The 16,186-nt window shown below is 31.6% G+C and overlaps 1 protein-coding gene and 9 non-coding genes across 11 annotated transcripts; 3 read left to right on the top strand and 7 right to left on the bottom strand.

Moving 5' to 3' along the window:
- The first annotated feature begins 244 nt into the window (after positions 1-244).
- Positions 245-335, top strand: Trnas-uga (transfer RNA serine (anticodon UGA)). Its single transcript has one exon. It is a non-coding gene; the product is annotated as a tRNA-Ser (tRNA).
- Positions 336-1,041: 706 nt separating this feature from the next.
- Positions 1,042-1,113, bottom strand: Trnaw-cca (transfer RNA tryptophan (anticodon CCA)). The gene has a single exon. It is a non-coding gene; the product is annotated as a tRNA-Trp (tRNA).
- Positions 1,114-2,600: 1,487 nt separating this feature from the next.
- Positions 2,601-2,672, bottom strand: Trnaw-cca (transfer RNA tryptophan (anticodon CCA)). The gene has a single exon. It is a non-coding gene; the product is annotated as a tRNA-Trp (tRNA).
- Positions 2,673-5,175: 2,503 nt separating this feature from the next.
- Trnat-ugu (transfer RNA threonine (anticodon UGU)) lies at positions 5,176-5,248 on the bottom strand. Its single transcript has one exon. It is a non-coding gene; the product is annotated as a tRNA-Thr (tRNA).
- A 1,732-nt stretch (positions 5,249-6,980) lies between these two features.
- Trnas-uga (transfer RNA serine (anticodon UGA)) lies at positions 6,981-7,062 on the top strand. Its single transcript has one exon. It is a non-coding gene; the product is annotated as a tRNA-Ser (tRNA).
- Positions 7,063-7,909: 847 nt separating this feature from the next.
- On the bottom strand, positions 7,910-7,981 carry Trnaw-cca (transfer RNA tryptophan (anticodon CCA)). The gene has a single exon. It is a non-coding gene; the product is annotated as a tRNA-Trp (tRNA).
- A 627-nt stretch (positions 7,982-8,608) lies between these two features.
- Trnas-cga (transfer RNA serine (anticodon CGA)) lies at positions 8,609-8,690 on the bottom strand. The gene has a single exon. It is a non-coding gene; the product is annotated as a tRNA-Ser (tRNA).
- Positions 8,691-9,625: 935 nt separating this feature from the next.
- On the bottom strand, positions 9,626-9,707 carry Trnas-uga (transfer RNA serine (anticodon UGA)). The gene has a single exon. It is a non-coding gene; the product is annotated as a tRNA-Ser (tRNA).
- A 565-nt stretch (positions 9,708-10,272) lies between these two features.
- On the top strand, positions 10,273-10,345 carry Trnat-ugu (transfer RNA threonine (anticodon UGU)). The gene has a single exon. It is a non-coding gene; the product is annotated as a tRNA-Thr (tRNA).
- A 2,309-nt stretch (positions 10,346-12,654) lies between these two features.
- Positions 12,655-15,221, bottom strand: LOC132718852 (uncharacterized). 2 transcript variants are annotated; one of them, XR_009624151.1, is made up of 2 exons: positions 14,822-15,013; positions 12,655-14,470 (listed from the first exon to the last, which is right to left on the bottom strand). XR_009624151.1 is itself a non-coding variant. In XM_060702591.1 (2 exons), the coding sequence occupies exons 1-2, from the start codon at positions 15,104-15,106 to the stop codon at positions 14,070-14,072; spliced, it is 486 nt and encodes a 161-aa protein (XP_060558574.1). In that variant the 5' UTR covers positions 15,107-15,221; the 3' UTR covers positions 12,660-14,069. The 2 variants fall into 2 exon arrangements, 1 of the variants encoding a protein (XP_060558574.1); XM_060702591.1 differs by lacking the exon at positions 14,822-15,013 and adding an exon at positions 15,022-15,221 and having other exon boundaries at positions 12,660-14,470.
- Positions 15,222-16,186: the final 965 nt, after the last annotated feature.

Raw genomic sequence — 16,186 nt, 5'->3', positions numbered from 1 at the left:
GAAAAAGTTTCTTTTTCTGGCATTAGTTATGATATGAAAAACCTATTTAATTATTATTTTAAAATTATTATTAATTACTAAAATCGATATTTCTTCCGTTTAAGAAATTCAGAATCTCTATTAAGATACGATTGTGATTTCATATTGTAGTTGTTATTTGTATCAGTTAACAGTCATTGCAATACTACATGAATAAAATACCTGATATCAGTTAATATATCATAATTTGTAAAAATTAATTATAGCTGTGATGGCCGAGTGGCTTAATAATTACGGCGTTGGACTTGAAATCCAATGGGGCATTGCCCGCGCAGGTTCGAACCCTGCTCGCAGCGAACTTATTTTTAGATAAAACAATCATCGGAAAAACCTTTTTTATTGTTATCAACTGAAACAGTTATGAATTGCCAGTTGGGTACCAGACATCATGTAAAGTAATTAAGGCGAAATCTCTCCTTAAAGCAGTTTTGACATTAGTGATTAAATAGTTTCGTTTGGTTTTTTATATAAATTTTTTTTCTTTTTTAAATATTTTTTTTAAATCATATCATACCCAAAATTACAATCCAAGCGCCTGCCAGGTTCGGTAGTAAAATTATGTTAAAAAGCAAGCCCCTTACAGTTGAGGCGATTCGAAACTCACGACCCCACTGGTTTACAAAGACCCAGTGCTCTTTAACCACCCCCAGAGCTATGGAGGCACCAAGCCCTTAGGGGTTAATAGAGGTATTATTACAAACTGATTGCAATAAATTTTTTAAAGCATTTTATCTTGTATTAATTGTTACTTACTAAGAGCTTCGGGCCTGGCCCATTGTGAATGTTTTAGTGTGTTTGTTTTTCACTAAATAAGTATATTTTTTTTTCATATTGTATCAATTAACAAATAAATAGAAATAAATTAATGTTTTCAAAGTTACATATCTCTAAATAGTCTATTGTCTTACAGTAGAACTAAACCAACACTTCCTGTAACCTTTTCAACTTGCTGGTAAAAGATACTACTTTTTTCTTTCGTTGAAAAAAAAGGGAAAACATATATGACCTCGACGTGATTCGAACACGCAACCTTCTGATCTGGAGTCAGACGCGCTACCGTTGCGCCACGAAGCCGTATGAATGGTATGCCTTATTTAATGTTACAAGTACATGTAATATAGCCTAGTGTGTAATTTGATCTGTATTATTGCGTCATTTTTAATTGAAGTAACCTATCGTTACTTGTGGTTTATAATAAATTTGAATTATTATAATTATTATTTTGGTATAGATATGAATATCAATTAAATATGTTACTTATAACAACATTAGATGTGATTGCCGAGTAGATAAGGCCATTGACTCGAAATCAAATGGGCATTGCCCGCGCAGGTTTGAATCCTGCTCGCAGCGTTAATTACTTTAATTATCTTTTAAATACATGTTTAAAAAAGAACAAAAATTAAGATCTATAAGAAAACGACCGTATTGAATAATATTTAGCTTACGATATGGCCACGAAATCGGACACCTTTACATTATTCGGTCGTACCATTATTGTACGAGGGTTGTACAAGTTATTTAATTAATACATTTTACATTTTCATTACAACAAAAGAATTTTCTTTTAAAGTTTGTCATGTAAATGTTCATTTTCACTTTTTAAAAACTATTTTTATTTTAACAATTTATTGTTTTGCACAGTTGAAGCTTAAATTTAATTATCTTAAATAAAATTTAGTGTGAATTGTATCGGTATTAATAGTGTGTGCAGGAAAAGTTTCTTTTGCATTACTAATGATATGGAAACATTATTAATTTTAATACTTAATCGTTTTTCTTCGTAAACATCAAAATTTTATTTTGTTTTATTTTTTTTTCGTTAATATTCATTAATAAATAAAATAATAGAAATTTATTTTCATTTTAAATTTTAATATCATAAATTTGTATGCTGTGTGCCGGGTGGTTAAGGCTTTTGGACTTGAAATCCAATGGGCATTCCCCGCGCAGGTTCGACCCTGCTCGCAGCGATTTTTTTTGGGAAACCCTTTCTGGAAACCACTTTTTTTTTATCAACTGGACATTATAAAGGAGCTGGACCATCATTTAAAAGAATTGGGGAAAAACATTCTTTAAGCAGTTTGAATAGTTGTGAAATATTTTTGTTTTTGGTAATAAATTTTTATTTTTTAAATATTTTCTAAAAATATATACAAAAAAACAAGCGATGCAGTTTTGTTAGTTTAAAAAGGGGTGAGGATCGAACTCACGACCCCTGGTTTACAAGAACAGTGCTCTAACCACTGAGCTATGGAGGCATACGTTACTATGTAAAAGAGGTGATAACAATTTGTTCGATTGGTGTTTTACTTTTTGTAGATTTTTACCTTGCCATAATTGATAACTTGTGTATTGTTCATGTGTGTGTGTGCTTTTCCCACTAAACAAGTTTTTTTCATATTGTATTAACTAACAAATCAATAGATTCAAAGTAACATATCTCTAAATAGTCTATTGTCCTAAAGTAGAGCAAAGCCAACACGTCTTGTAACCTATTAAACTTGCTGGTTAAAGATACAACTTTTTTCCTTTCGTTGAAAAAATGTGAACAAAATATATGACCTCGACGTGATTCGAACACGCAACCTTCTGATCTGGAGTCAGACGCGCTACCGTTGCGCCACGAAGCCTTATGAAGTACATGTAATATAGCCTTATTTAGTTTAACCGTTAATCAGGGTAGTGTGTAATTTTATCTGCATTATTGCGTCATTTTAATTGAAGGAAACTATTTTTATTTCCTAATTCGCTACGCTCAAACGAAAATAAATTATTTATCCCATAATAAAGGCAATCGAAGGAAGAAAGAACAACAAATCCATAAATTCACATTTAGGATTTGTTATCTTGCATTGCCGTATATTTACATTACTAATACATGTTCTTAGAAAGCATACATGACATTAACATCTCAACGTTTCCATAAATCTATTGTAATGCTAAAATGACTTTCTTTACAATAATCTCATATCTTTATTATGAACATTAACATGGAAAACACACAGTTATGAACGTACTTTCCCTGTCAGATATGCTGCGAGTCGGCTGCGCAACCCTACTCCATCGTGGGAGGGGGACGTAGTAGGAAACCAACACTCAAGACCAGCCACCTTCCGTAAGTGCTCTGACATAATTTAATGAGAAAATCCATAAAAATAACCCACTTACTATGTAAAATGTAATTAAAAGCCGAATATGTACGCTCATTAACTGCACGCTTTTCACCTATAAGTTCAGAACATTTACAAAAACGTATAAAATATGGAATCTCTTATTATATACAGACTATAAAAATTGAAATCATATTTTTATTTTAACAATTTATTGTTTTGCACAGTTGAAGATTAAATTTAATTTTGTTAAATAAAATTTAGTGTGAATTTTTATCGGTATTAATATTGTGTGCAGGAAAAGTTTCTTTTGCATTAGTTATGATATGAAATTATCATTATTATTATTATTATAATACTAAATCGTATTTCTTCCGTAAGACATCAGAATATTTAGATACGATGTGACTTCTATGTAGTTGTATTGTATCAGTTAACAGTCATTGAATAAATACCTGGTATCAGTTAATATATCATAATTGTAAATATATATAACTGTGATGGCCTAGTGGTTAAAGTTACATTAAATAAATATGTAAAAATATTTTTGCCGTCAGCCTAAAAAACCAAGCATTCTACAGTTCCATTAACCTTTTTAACAGTATTGTTGTAAATCCCATCAAATATTGTTCATAAATAAGGATTTTAAACGGAAAACCCCACGGTAACACTAAAGTTCGTATACGAATTTTAACATGCAAATGAGGATTATAATCAGCTTGTGTATGCGCTACGTCACAGTGTTATAGCAGCTCAAATATGAGATTTTCTTGTGCAAACACATTTTAACCGTTTAACTTCACGGTGCACTAGGCCTGAGGTTCAGTAAAAAGTAATCATCTCATAAAAAAGATTGAATTTGTATAAAAACATCCGTTACAATGCGAAAATATACCGTTAAATTAGGACTGCTACATTGTCATGTTTGTTGATTTAATATTGATGTACGGATGATTTGAAGGCGGAGTTTATCATGCAAACAGATATTGTACTTCCGATTTCGCCACAATGAGGTTGTTCATTTTTTTATGCTTATAAAACTCATTTTGGTTGTCTGGACACCAAAATAAGATCTGGAGTCGATATGAAACCCATATTTATTAATGAAATGTCGCTATTTCTGTTTTTATGAAATTTATTTAATGTTACTTTAAGGCGTTGGACTTGAAATCCAATGGGCATTGCCCGCGCAGGTTATATACTTATAGTGATTTCACAAGTCAATATGATATTTTAACTAATACAATTCATTAACCTATTACTTTATGATTATCTGGTATTCATTTACATAGTATTTCAAAGACAGTAGGCTAAATAGAAGTCACATTGTATCTTAATATTATTAATTGAGTAAATAATATGCTTTAGTATGATAAAAGTAATATATAAGTTTATAATTATACAGCAGTGATGGTCGATATGTTAAGGCGTTGGACTTGATATCCAATGGGCATGGGCCCGCGCAGGTTCGAACCCTTCGCAGGGAATTCGCTTTAAAATAAAGTATTAACGGACACGTTCATTTATGTATCAATTAAAACAGGTATGAATGCAGTAGGTCTGTTATCATGTAAAGTATTTAAGAGAATGTCTCCTCTTAAAGCATTTTGCCAATAGTGATGAAATAATCTTGTTTGGTTATAATGAAATTACTTATAAAACAAAAATCTGAATTTGAGTATAAAATGATTTGACTCGAATTAGATTTATTACAAAATTAATTACTATATTTGTTTTCCTTAAAATTATCTAGTTGTTTTATATCATTAGTTATATTTTTAAGAGTATTATGTCACGCTGGTTAATAAATTGTAGCTTTTGTACAAAACATTTGGTGAAACTTTCAATTCATTCCTTTATGCTTGGTGAAAATTGAATGCAGAGAATGTGATATAAAAAAAAAAAAAATGGAACCCACATTCAGACAGAAATGCATACCTAAGTGATAAACACATGAACCAAACAAATAAGCTGGTGGAGTGAACGTTATTTATAAGGTGGTAGAAAACAGTGTAAAAGAGCAAGCCCCCAGTGAGGATCGAACTCACGACCCCTGGTTTACAAGACCAGTGCTCTAACCACTGAGCTATGGAGGCACACGTTTAGAACTGAAAAGAAGGACTATTACAACTGTTAGCAATATTATATTTAATTGTTCAGTTAGGAAGAGTCCAATATAGTGAATGCATTGGTATCGGATTGCTCGACACAGCTGTTACCTCGCATTCATTGATAACAGACTATCATAAATATGTGCGAAAATAAGGACCTAGTTAAATATTTAGTAATGTATGCCTATACAGAAACCGAATAGAAATAGCACATTATTTATTTTTAAAGGGTCGGGCAATTTTTAACTTTTACCCCCTCAAACTAATTGGCTTAAGGTGATTCCGCTTTGTCAGCCATGTTTGTTTTCACAAAGTCTGTTCAAAGTGAAAGTAGGCCAAAATTCATATAACAACAAAGTTCTTATTGTAAAATGATGAACCATTTGAAAGTACACTTCCAGGTTTATATTTTAAGGACAATTATAAACAAAAATAAAAATGATAACAATAAGAATATTTACCTTGAATGTGCTACATTTCTGAAGACCAAAAACATTCTGTTGCAAAGTTTTATGCATATTTCATGAATGGCAAAATCCTTTTTAAAGTCTGTTTTAGTGCCTACAAAAGCTATTTTTTGCAGCAAATACAAAAATCTTTCAAAATTTAACTCCAAATAAATCCGTATCTCATGTCCTTCTAAGCACATGGCCTCCATTATTTTTTGTAAAAAAGTAGTGCAAGAAAACAGTCATCATTTATAGCCTTATGAACTACAATTTAAATGAAAACACAATCAAACTTTAAAATCTAATCTTTTTTATGTGTAACAGTGAAGTGTGTCTGTTTGTCATGTACACAAGAAATAGGTAAATGATGTTTATTTTCATGGTACTACTTTTTTACACATGTCATGCGGCCATGTTTTTTCAAGGTCATATAAACTACTTTCCTAAGATTTATGTTTTTTAAAGTTTCTTGTATTTTCTGCAAAAAAGCTTTTATAGGCACTAAAACAGACTTTAAAAAGGATTTTGCCATTCATGAAATATGCATAAAACTTTGCAACAGAATGTTTTTGGTCTTCAGAAATCTAGCTCATTCAAGGTAAATTTTCTTATTGTTATCATTTTTATTTTTGTTTAAAATAGTCTTTAAAACATAGAACTGGAAGTGTACTTGCAAATGGCTCATCATATAACAATGTGAGCTTTGTTGTTATATGAATTTTGGCCTACTTTCACTTTGGACAGACTTTGTGAAAACAAACATGGCTGACAAAGCGGAATCACCTTAAGCTTATGTTCAATGATGAACGCTATATCTATATTATATTTATCAAGCAGATAGCTTATGCTTCCGGCCGATGACATAACTCCGCGGACGTTCCGTGTGATAGATATTAATATCAATTAAATATGTTACTTATAACAACAGTAACTGTAATAGCTGAATAGATAAGGCCGTTGACTCGAAATCAAATGGACATTGCCCGCACATGTTCGAATCCTGCTCGCAGCGTTTATTCTTTTAATCAATCTTTTAAAAGAATTTTTTTTTGAGATTTATAAGAAAACGAAAGTATCTAACTATGTGGACACGAAACCGGACACGAAATCGGACACCTTTACATTATTATACTAAATCGTATTTTTCAGAATATTAAGATACGATGTGACTTCTATGTAGTTGTATTTGTATCAGTTAACAGTCATTGCAATACTACATGAATAAATACCTGATATCAGTTAATATATCATAATTGTAAAAATATATAGCTGTGATGGCCGAGTGGTTAAGGCGTTGGACTTGAAATCCAATGGGCATTGCCCGCGCAGGTTCGAACCCTGCTCGCAGCGAATTCATTTTAGAACAAATTCTGAAATACCCATGAAAAATGTTGCTATGAACACATGTACATCAAGAAATAAATGAAGTTTATATATTTTTAAAGCTGCATGCACCACATAAAATAAGTCAATGCTCATTGATTTGTTACGTTAGATTTAGATAAAACGGAATTAAAGATATGTAAATTTAAAATGAATTCTGTTTGAATTTTGTCAATTGAAATTTTATCAAGACTGTTACAACGTTTAACCTTCTGAACAATGTTTCACCACCAAATACGCGTGATTTTCGTATTATTTTTACTTCATTGTAATGAAATTTATATATGAAAAAGGTTTATTATCACTTTTTAAGCGAGTTTAGAAACGGAAAATGTTTTAAATATTAATAGCCAAAAAACGTGTGATACAAGTCACAAAAAATGTAAACGGGATTACTTCGATTTGTTGAAATGAAAATGAAAATGCTTGTGTTTTATAAACTGATAAAATTCTTTGCGAGATATTAAATTTTATTCAATACTTTAAGTATTTATTTTATATTCATACGAAATTTCACTTTTCTTTTGGTGATTTTTTTGCTACATTAATTACGCTTTCTCCCCTTAAACATTTAAGGTATTCCTTAAGCTTAGATCCCTGGCATGTCCAATTCTTATTATCAGATTAGTGGATACAAGAATTTCACCACAACATATTTGTTAACACAAGAGCACATGTCAATGTTTATGGTTTAATCTATTGTTATTCAAATGAAAGGTCTACGATTGGCCTACAGTTCAGCAAACCTTTCTGTCCTGTGTGTCATTTTTGTTGGAAAATATATTTCGCTCGAAAAAAAGGCAAAAAAAAGGTATGACCTCGACGTGATTCGAACACGCAACCTTCTGATCTGGAGTCAGACGCGCTACCGTTGCGCCACGAAGCCATATATATATTTTTTCGCTTTAACGCTTTATTTATTCTTACAGTATGTAATTTAACATGATCAGCATTATTGCGTCATTTTATTTAGAGAAACTTTATTTACATATGATACAGTTGTGTATCGGTTTAACAGTTTAATAAGTATTTTCTATATTTTATAGTAGTTTATTGCATGTTTAATACGTGTCACGTACTTAAAGGTTCAATACGTCTCAGAAATGCTATCATTGTTATTTCTTAAACACTGTTAATATTTTGTATCCTAAAATGTACAAAAAATATCTCTTATATTTTTTAGGTTCCAAGTGACGACTTTCAGATTTAATGAGTTGTATTTTGCCATTTTTCACGTCTAAGTAAGTTCAAAATAGGAAGACATTTCGTTATATATAATCGTTTATTTTAATTTCATTGTATATTTTCATTTGAAATCGTTTCATTCCCACCTTGATTTATGTCCCATTATACTTTAAAATATGTTTTAATAAATAAGACAGTAAATGCATGTTACTCTCTCCAATACATGTACAATTTCCGTTATGATGGGGTCAATAAAGTAACCGAATTATAAACTACTATTACTACGCGCCTTAAAATATTACGTTATAAATGTTTAAAAAAAATTAAACGCTGCGAGCAGGATTCGAACCTGCGCGGGCAATGCCCATTTGATTTCGAGTCAAACGCCTTAACCACTCGGCCATCACAGCTTGTAAAGACTACAATATATATATATATATCAATTAAATTTTTTCCATTAACTCTATCATATTGATAGCCATTACATTCATTTTATTACATATTGAACGGCTTTAATGTATTTATAAACGTATACATACTATTGACGATTCGATTAAAGATATAGTATGCTCAAATTTGATATTTTAAAGAAGAAAAAAACTGATAACTATGGTGGCTGATTTGTGCCATTTGTGTTTTCGCCCCGCGCCCCGCCATTCTCGACTTTTCGCTTGGCGGGGTCGCGGGACGAAATCACGCTAATTAGCGGGGCCGCGGGGCGAAGTTTTATTTTATTAAACATCGCACCGCGCCCCCGCCGTTTTATTTATTAATTCACGCTCCGCGCCCTCGCGGGGCGAAGTTTTATTTTTTAAACTTCGCCGCGCACCCCCGCTAATTAGCGTGTTTTCGCTCCGCGACCCCGCCATTTAAACTTGTTAATTCTCCACTTTTCGCTTGGCGGGGTCGCGGGACGAAAACACGCTAATTAGCGGGGGCGCGGGGCGAAGTTTTATTTTATTAAATTTCGCCCCGCGCCCCGCCGTTTTATTTCTTAATTCACGCTCCGCGCCCTCGCGGGGCGAAGTTTTATTTGTTAAACTTCGCCGCGCACCTCCGCTAATTAGCGTGTTTTCGCTACTCGACCCCGCCATTTTAATTTGTTAATTCTCGACTTTTCGTTTGGCGGGGTCGCGGGACAAAACACGAATGGCACCAATCAGCCACCATAGATAACAGCTAAAGTGTTTTTGGTATTATATATATATATAGAATAAACATATTATGAGTACAAACAGAGAAGACATGCTAAGTTTAAAACTCTACATACTATAGTAAAACATCATAATGATTAATTGGTCAATAAATGCAGGTGATACTTTTTAAGAAAATTCCAAAATATCTTCGCTGCGAGCAGGGTTCGAACCTGCGCGGGCAATGCCCATTGGATTTCAAGTCCAACGCCTTAACCACTCGGCCATCACAGCTATACAGATTTAATTATTAATATCACAAGTGATTATCTGGTATACACTGATACAATACAACTACATAGAAGTCACATCGCATCTTTATATATTTATATGACACACTTTAAAAACTATTTCTTTGATGTAATGAAAATGTAAAATGTATTAATAAAAAAACTTGTACTAATAGTACGACCGAATAATGACTCCGAGTTCGTGTCCACATAGTTACATAGTTAACTATTCCTTCGTTTTCTTATAGATCATTTTCAAACATGTGTTTCAAAGCACCATGTCTTATTATCATTATTATTATTATCATTATTATCATTATTAATATTATTATTAGTAGTAGTATTAGTATTTAACCTGAATATTTTTCTCATTATCATAAACTGTAGTATAAATTCTTTAGTTATTTCATAACACTTAATAATAGCGTAAATGAATGTCATATTATCTTTATTGTAAACATTTAAATCAATTAGGACAGGGTAACAGCTGTAATAAAATAAATGCCCTTGTTGAAACATAATCGAACCTTCTTGGTCATTTACACTTTTTATCAACACTACAAATGTGTGCCTCCATAGCTCAGTGGTTAGAGCACTGGTCTTGTAAACCAGGGGTCGTGAGTTCGATCCTCACTGGGGGCTTTCAATTTTTCATGAACACCTCATAATAATTTAAGGATCATCACACATCACTCAGGGTCTCATGGAAGTATAGTGACTGATCAGTGACCCTGCAAACTTTTATTTTGGCCAAACTGGGAGAGAACAATAATGCTATGGGTCCGAAGTATTGTCTGCTGTTTGTTATATCATACTTACCGCAATCAAGTAGAGACGGAATGGTAAAAGGTATAACTTGTAAGTCATGTTTTTACATAAAATGTTTAGTAAAATGTACTAAAAACTGTTGGCAGTGTGCTTAATGTGTGTTTTGTAATAAATATTTTAGTATCTTTTGAAATGTATGTTAAACAATAAATATGTAGCTGTAATGTTTTAGAATATAGTATCTTAATAATGATGCTAATGAATTTTTTGCAAAATCATTTATTGATTAAAACTGATCATTTACTGATTATTATATCTCACAATTGACTTAATGTTTGAAATTATATTTGCCTGCCCAATAGCGGTACAGTATTTCAAATGAATCGTAACACATTTACTTTAGTGTTAATCAGTCAAGTTAATCGGCTTTTACATTTGAAAAGGGACGTTACTCTATATTTATATACTATTTTACTTTATACATTCACCTCCCTTGTTAAGAAAGTTGAGTAAATTTGAATAGGTAAATCTAAATAACTTTTAATTAATCGTGTTACAAAATGATTATTGAAACATATCATACAGATTTTTTTTATTCAATGATTATCAAGGAGCGTTTATATATCTTAACCCTTAAATACATAAAACATATTCTGTTCTGTTCTTAGTTAACTAGGAGTTCAAGTTGGTCGCGCACATTCTTTTATACGCGCAATCGGAATAAACCCTCGTTTAATTCAAGAATATACGATGTGTTTGTTTGTCTGTATTTTACCACATTTTTGTTGGTCAGTCGACAACAAAAATCAATTTCTCCACGAATGACCGACTGCCAATTGGTGTGCGATTACTGAGAAATAAATGTGATCTATTGAAAGTAATGAAAAATAAAATAAACTCATACTCTATAAAAGATAAATACTACATCCGGTCGATTTTTCATAGAAACGACCGTGTCGTAAATAGGTCTGTAAAAAGGTTTATAATAAATAGCACATGATATTAATAATACATTTACAGTATATTGGAAAATGGATATATATTTCTGTATACATGAACATTCAAATTAATATGTATCCAAATAATTTTAACGCCGTGATGATTTAAGTTTAACGGTATATTTCTTAATTTCAAATCGATTAAATCCTATTTTATATCATATAGGTACAACTAGAATTATTCATAACAATTCATACAATTGATACATATATCAGTCAATGTTAATAGAACGATCCACGAATAGGGTATATTTGAATAATTTGGTGAAAATTAAATAAATATTTATCTCACGCTTTGCGGCTTTAAATCAACAAAAAAACTTACTATTGATACATTCAACTAACTAAGCCCCTGTAGATAACTAAACGGACAAAGGTATGGTATTTATAAGATATAAACATTAATGATAAATATTAGGTCTGGTTTTTGTTAGGTCAATATCTATACATTCTATAGGCGTGCTGTTTTATTATTGAATTTTTTGTACATTGATATTAAACAATTTATATAAAGTATAATAACAAAATTACATTTGAATGATTGTTAAATCATATATCGTATCTAGATATGTAAGACTTAGTGAAACTCTACTGACATAAAACCAGTCACATTTTATAGCTTTCTGATGTGATCTGACGGATGTTCGTGAAGTTTGCAGTCTAGCAGCCTGAAGTTGGCAGCCTAGTAGCCTAGTAGCCTAGCAGCCTGGCAGCCTGGCAGCCTAACAGCCTGGCAGCCTAAAGAAAACTAAGAATAGTGCAAACATGAAAACCGTCGAAAATACAATTATAGCACTTCTTCACGCCCTTATCAATATCGTGATCGTTATTTTTTAAGATGTTGATTTTTATTTTAACATAATTTTTTATTCTGACGTTTCGAAATTTGTGAAGTTAGCAGCATAGCAGGATAAAACAAACATGAAAACCGTCGGAAATGAATCGGTAGCACATACTTAGACCATTCCACGTCTTATTTCAGTATCGCGATCTTTTTGTTTTTTCAATATTGATTTTTTTTTATTTTGACGCTTCGAAATTTGTGAAGTTAGCAGCCTAGCAGCGTGGCAGCCTAGCAGAAGTGCTACTAAATTAATGTATTTCCGACTGTTTTCATGTTTGTACTATTCTTGGTTTCCTTTAGGCTGCTAGGCTGTTAGGCTGCCAACTTCAGGCTGCTAGGCTGCCAACTTCACGAACGTATCTGACGGTGTAATTAGGTTCTTTCTCCTTATTTACATTGATAATAATTTATTTAAACAGCTGCGAAAGAAAACGCGTTTTTATATCATTTTCCTGATACAATGCATATTTGATGTAATTTAAAGTTTACCACATATTCCGTTGAAAATTATATTTATTTCATGCTTTACGGCTTTAAATCGACAAAAAACTTACTGTTGATATAGTAAGCTATCTAAGCCCCTGCAAATAAATTCCAGTACATAAACAGACAAAGGACGGCGTATGTATTAAATACAAACATTAATGATAAATATAAGGGCTGTTGTTTTGTTAGATTAATACTTTCGCATTTGATAAACGTGCTATTTCAGTAATCATATAGATTATATAAACAATATATAATCATCGTATTTGAATGATTGTGAAATCATGTATTTAGATATATAAGACATAGTGAAATCTTTTTCAAATAGATAACAATTTTACCACATGCTTTTATTTTCTTATTTTGTGAGTTTTTTTTTTATTACCGTGTGTGTTTATTAACATATTGCATTGTGGCTAGAATAAGAAATGATTTGTCAAACAAGATCAAAAGTAGCCTTCGATAGTTCATTCTTGCAACAGATTTTTTTTCATATATCTAATTTTATATAAAAACTACGTACACAGGTGGACATTAACGGAGAATAAAGCAAAATAAACTTTCGGATAAATTCACGCGGGCACGTACCGTTTATTATTATAATTATTTTATGCGTGAGTCAGGGACCAATGCAAAAATATCTGACTGCAATGACAACTTCTAACATTACATTCTCAAAGATATCTGTCAAATCGCACGCGCACATGAAAAGTATACCGAAGCCTCTTCCATTATGACAAAAAAGATTACCGAATCAGAGTATATCTTAATATGAAAGTAAAACTTTGATACTTATGGCTAGTCTGTTTTTTCTTTCTCTTTATTAATATTTTGTTCAATTCACTTATTAAAAACTGGTACTAAAATGATTTGACATACTTGAAACTGTAAGATTTTGATAAACTAGATAACATTTTATTTCGTGTCTGAAACGCAATGTAGTTTTTTTTTGTCTTTTCTTTCTTTTGCTTAAAAATGTCCAATTGGAAATAGTGCTTTCAGAGTAAAAGCACATACATTTCATTTTATTTTTGATACAATATATAAATAGTGTAGTTCAAGTGATTATTCAAGATTTTTACCACATATTTTGTAACAGAAGTGACAGTAAATAATCCGATAATTTTCAAATTCTGGATATCAGAATATCTTTAAATCCTAATTTTTCATATAGACAGAATTACGAATTACGGTTATGATCCAGTTTCATTTCATCTTAACTTTAACCCTATTTGGGTTATACTAATTCGTCACTCTAATTATTTCAGTTTTAAACAATACCATCAGAATCTTTTCTCGTCACTGTTATTGTATTATTAGATTCATCATTAATGTCGGTATACAACAAAGGGGTATCTTTGTCATTCGTGTCTGTAAACGAATTCAGTTTCATTAAAGATTTAGTTGAATCACCGGTCGCCTTTGTATCTTGAGTAGGTCCATTACTTTCCCGTTTTATCCTGTGTAAACATGCAGCGCTTTCCACTTCACGTTTAGCAGCTTGTTCCATTGCTATACGACCTTCTGGAGAAAGACCATCGGAGAATTTCGCTCCGAATCTTCGTAGAAGAATTCCTCGTATTTCTACAAGATCATCTGCAGGTAAATTATATCCATTTAAATTCTCTTGAATAAATGTTGCTATTCTATCCATGGTGTAGTCAATAATGCCTGAAATTGTTATAAAAGATGCGTTGAAAGAAACAATGCTACTGCGGTGGCAGGTTATGGCATTTTTAAAATGCAGACCAAACTGTTCTTATTTTAATTGATTAACATTATTACACTTTATATATCTGTTTAAAAAATGCACTGTCTTCTAAACATTTTCCTCAGATCACAGTTTCGCTTACTGTACAATGTTTTAATCTTCAATGTTTCTTTTAACTTTTTATTTATTTCATATAACGAAATATCTCACATGAATTATTAGATATAATTTATTATTGTTGCGTTGTGTATTTAGTTAAAAGTTAAACTGTTCATGCAACCGGTAATTAAAAAAAATGGTGTTTTACTCACATTTTACGACTAGCAAAGAAATATCCAAAGTTAAGACTGATCATTTATTCCATTTTGCGGCGCGTGACAGGTGATTTCCGTCCCGATTATTCGGGCTACAATGTATATTTATATTTCATAATATTTCATATCTATTCAGAAAGTATATATCAATCAATATTTACACAAAGATCAGCACTTATCAATCGTTGATTACTTACTCAGCCTAAAATTGTGAAAATATTTGTCTTCCGCCGTGTGACATTTGACCGAACAATAAACACATATCTGTAAATTTAGCTGCATACAATGGTGGCTGTATTTGTATGCAGCATGGCCAAAGTTCGACTCTTATAGAAGAAAATGAATCCGATAGCATTCTTAAAGGAATACAAAAATACCAAGGCACAATATAGTGAAATAATTATAGATAACCCCTGTCATGACGAATAAACATTATAATGTACAGTTCTTTTTAAAATGTCTTTTGCAAAAAAAACAAAAGAAAATCTTATTTACAGAATGTTTCCTTAACCATATATAAGCATGATAATAATAATAGCAGAAACTCTATGCAAGCACTATCTCGTAATATATTCAAGAATGCATTAATTAAATACACGGAAACACCCCTCAATATATCAGGGCCGGGTCCAGAATTGTTTTACTGGGAGGGGTGGGGGAGAGTGTACGGAAGGGGGACTCCCTTCTGTAGTGGGTGGAGTGCCTTATTTAATATACTATATTATAAACTTTACCTTTACCATGCTTAACCTTTTAAACGGACTTGTCCATCATTTAATCTGAATGAGGCCACTAATCGTTTTTACGACATATTTCCAAAAAGTAATGACTGAATAGCAATTTTGGTCTACACTGATTGAATTGCTAAACTTTAGTTGCCGCCAGCAGGCTTAGGCTTAATGATATTCTAAGTTTACTCCTATAGAGTGTTTTATAACAATCTGTAGTAAAATATATCAAGAGGAGGCGAAACTTAAAAAAAAACATGCATAAAGAAAGATCAGTTATCATAATTATAATCGTGACAGCGTATATTGGTATTTTATATGGCATGACTGGATGTTTAAAAATCTTTAAAAGACATTAGCACGCTAGATTATGTCTAGCAAGTCATTCACGGGAGTAAATTATACCAGCTCTTAGAGATGTTTACATTGAATGCAACCACACTTCCTTGTTGATCTTTATTTTCATATGTAACATTAGGTTTGTGTTTATACCTCCATATAGTAATTTGTGTTAAAATAATTTGTTTAAGTATCACCGTTTTAGTAGACATTTAAAATAAAAGAAAGTGAAGCTTAGCATTACATGCATCTTAACTCCGACAGTTTAGTACTTGAAACACGTTACTGCAAATAT

The sequence above is a fragment of the Ruditapes philippinarum genome, unplaced genomic scaffold, assembly GCF_026571515.1.
Source record: "Ruditapes philippinarum isolate M1 unplaced genomic scaffold, ASM2657151v2 ctg1271_1_1_1_1, whole genome shotgun sequence".
Lineage (NCBI taxonomy): Eukaryota > Metazoa > Mollusca > Bivalvia > Venerida > Veneridae > Ruditapes > Ruditapes philippinarum.
Note: the sequence above shows the minus strand (reverse complement) of the source record. Positions and strands in the feature narration are given on the sequence as shown.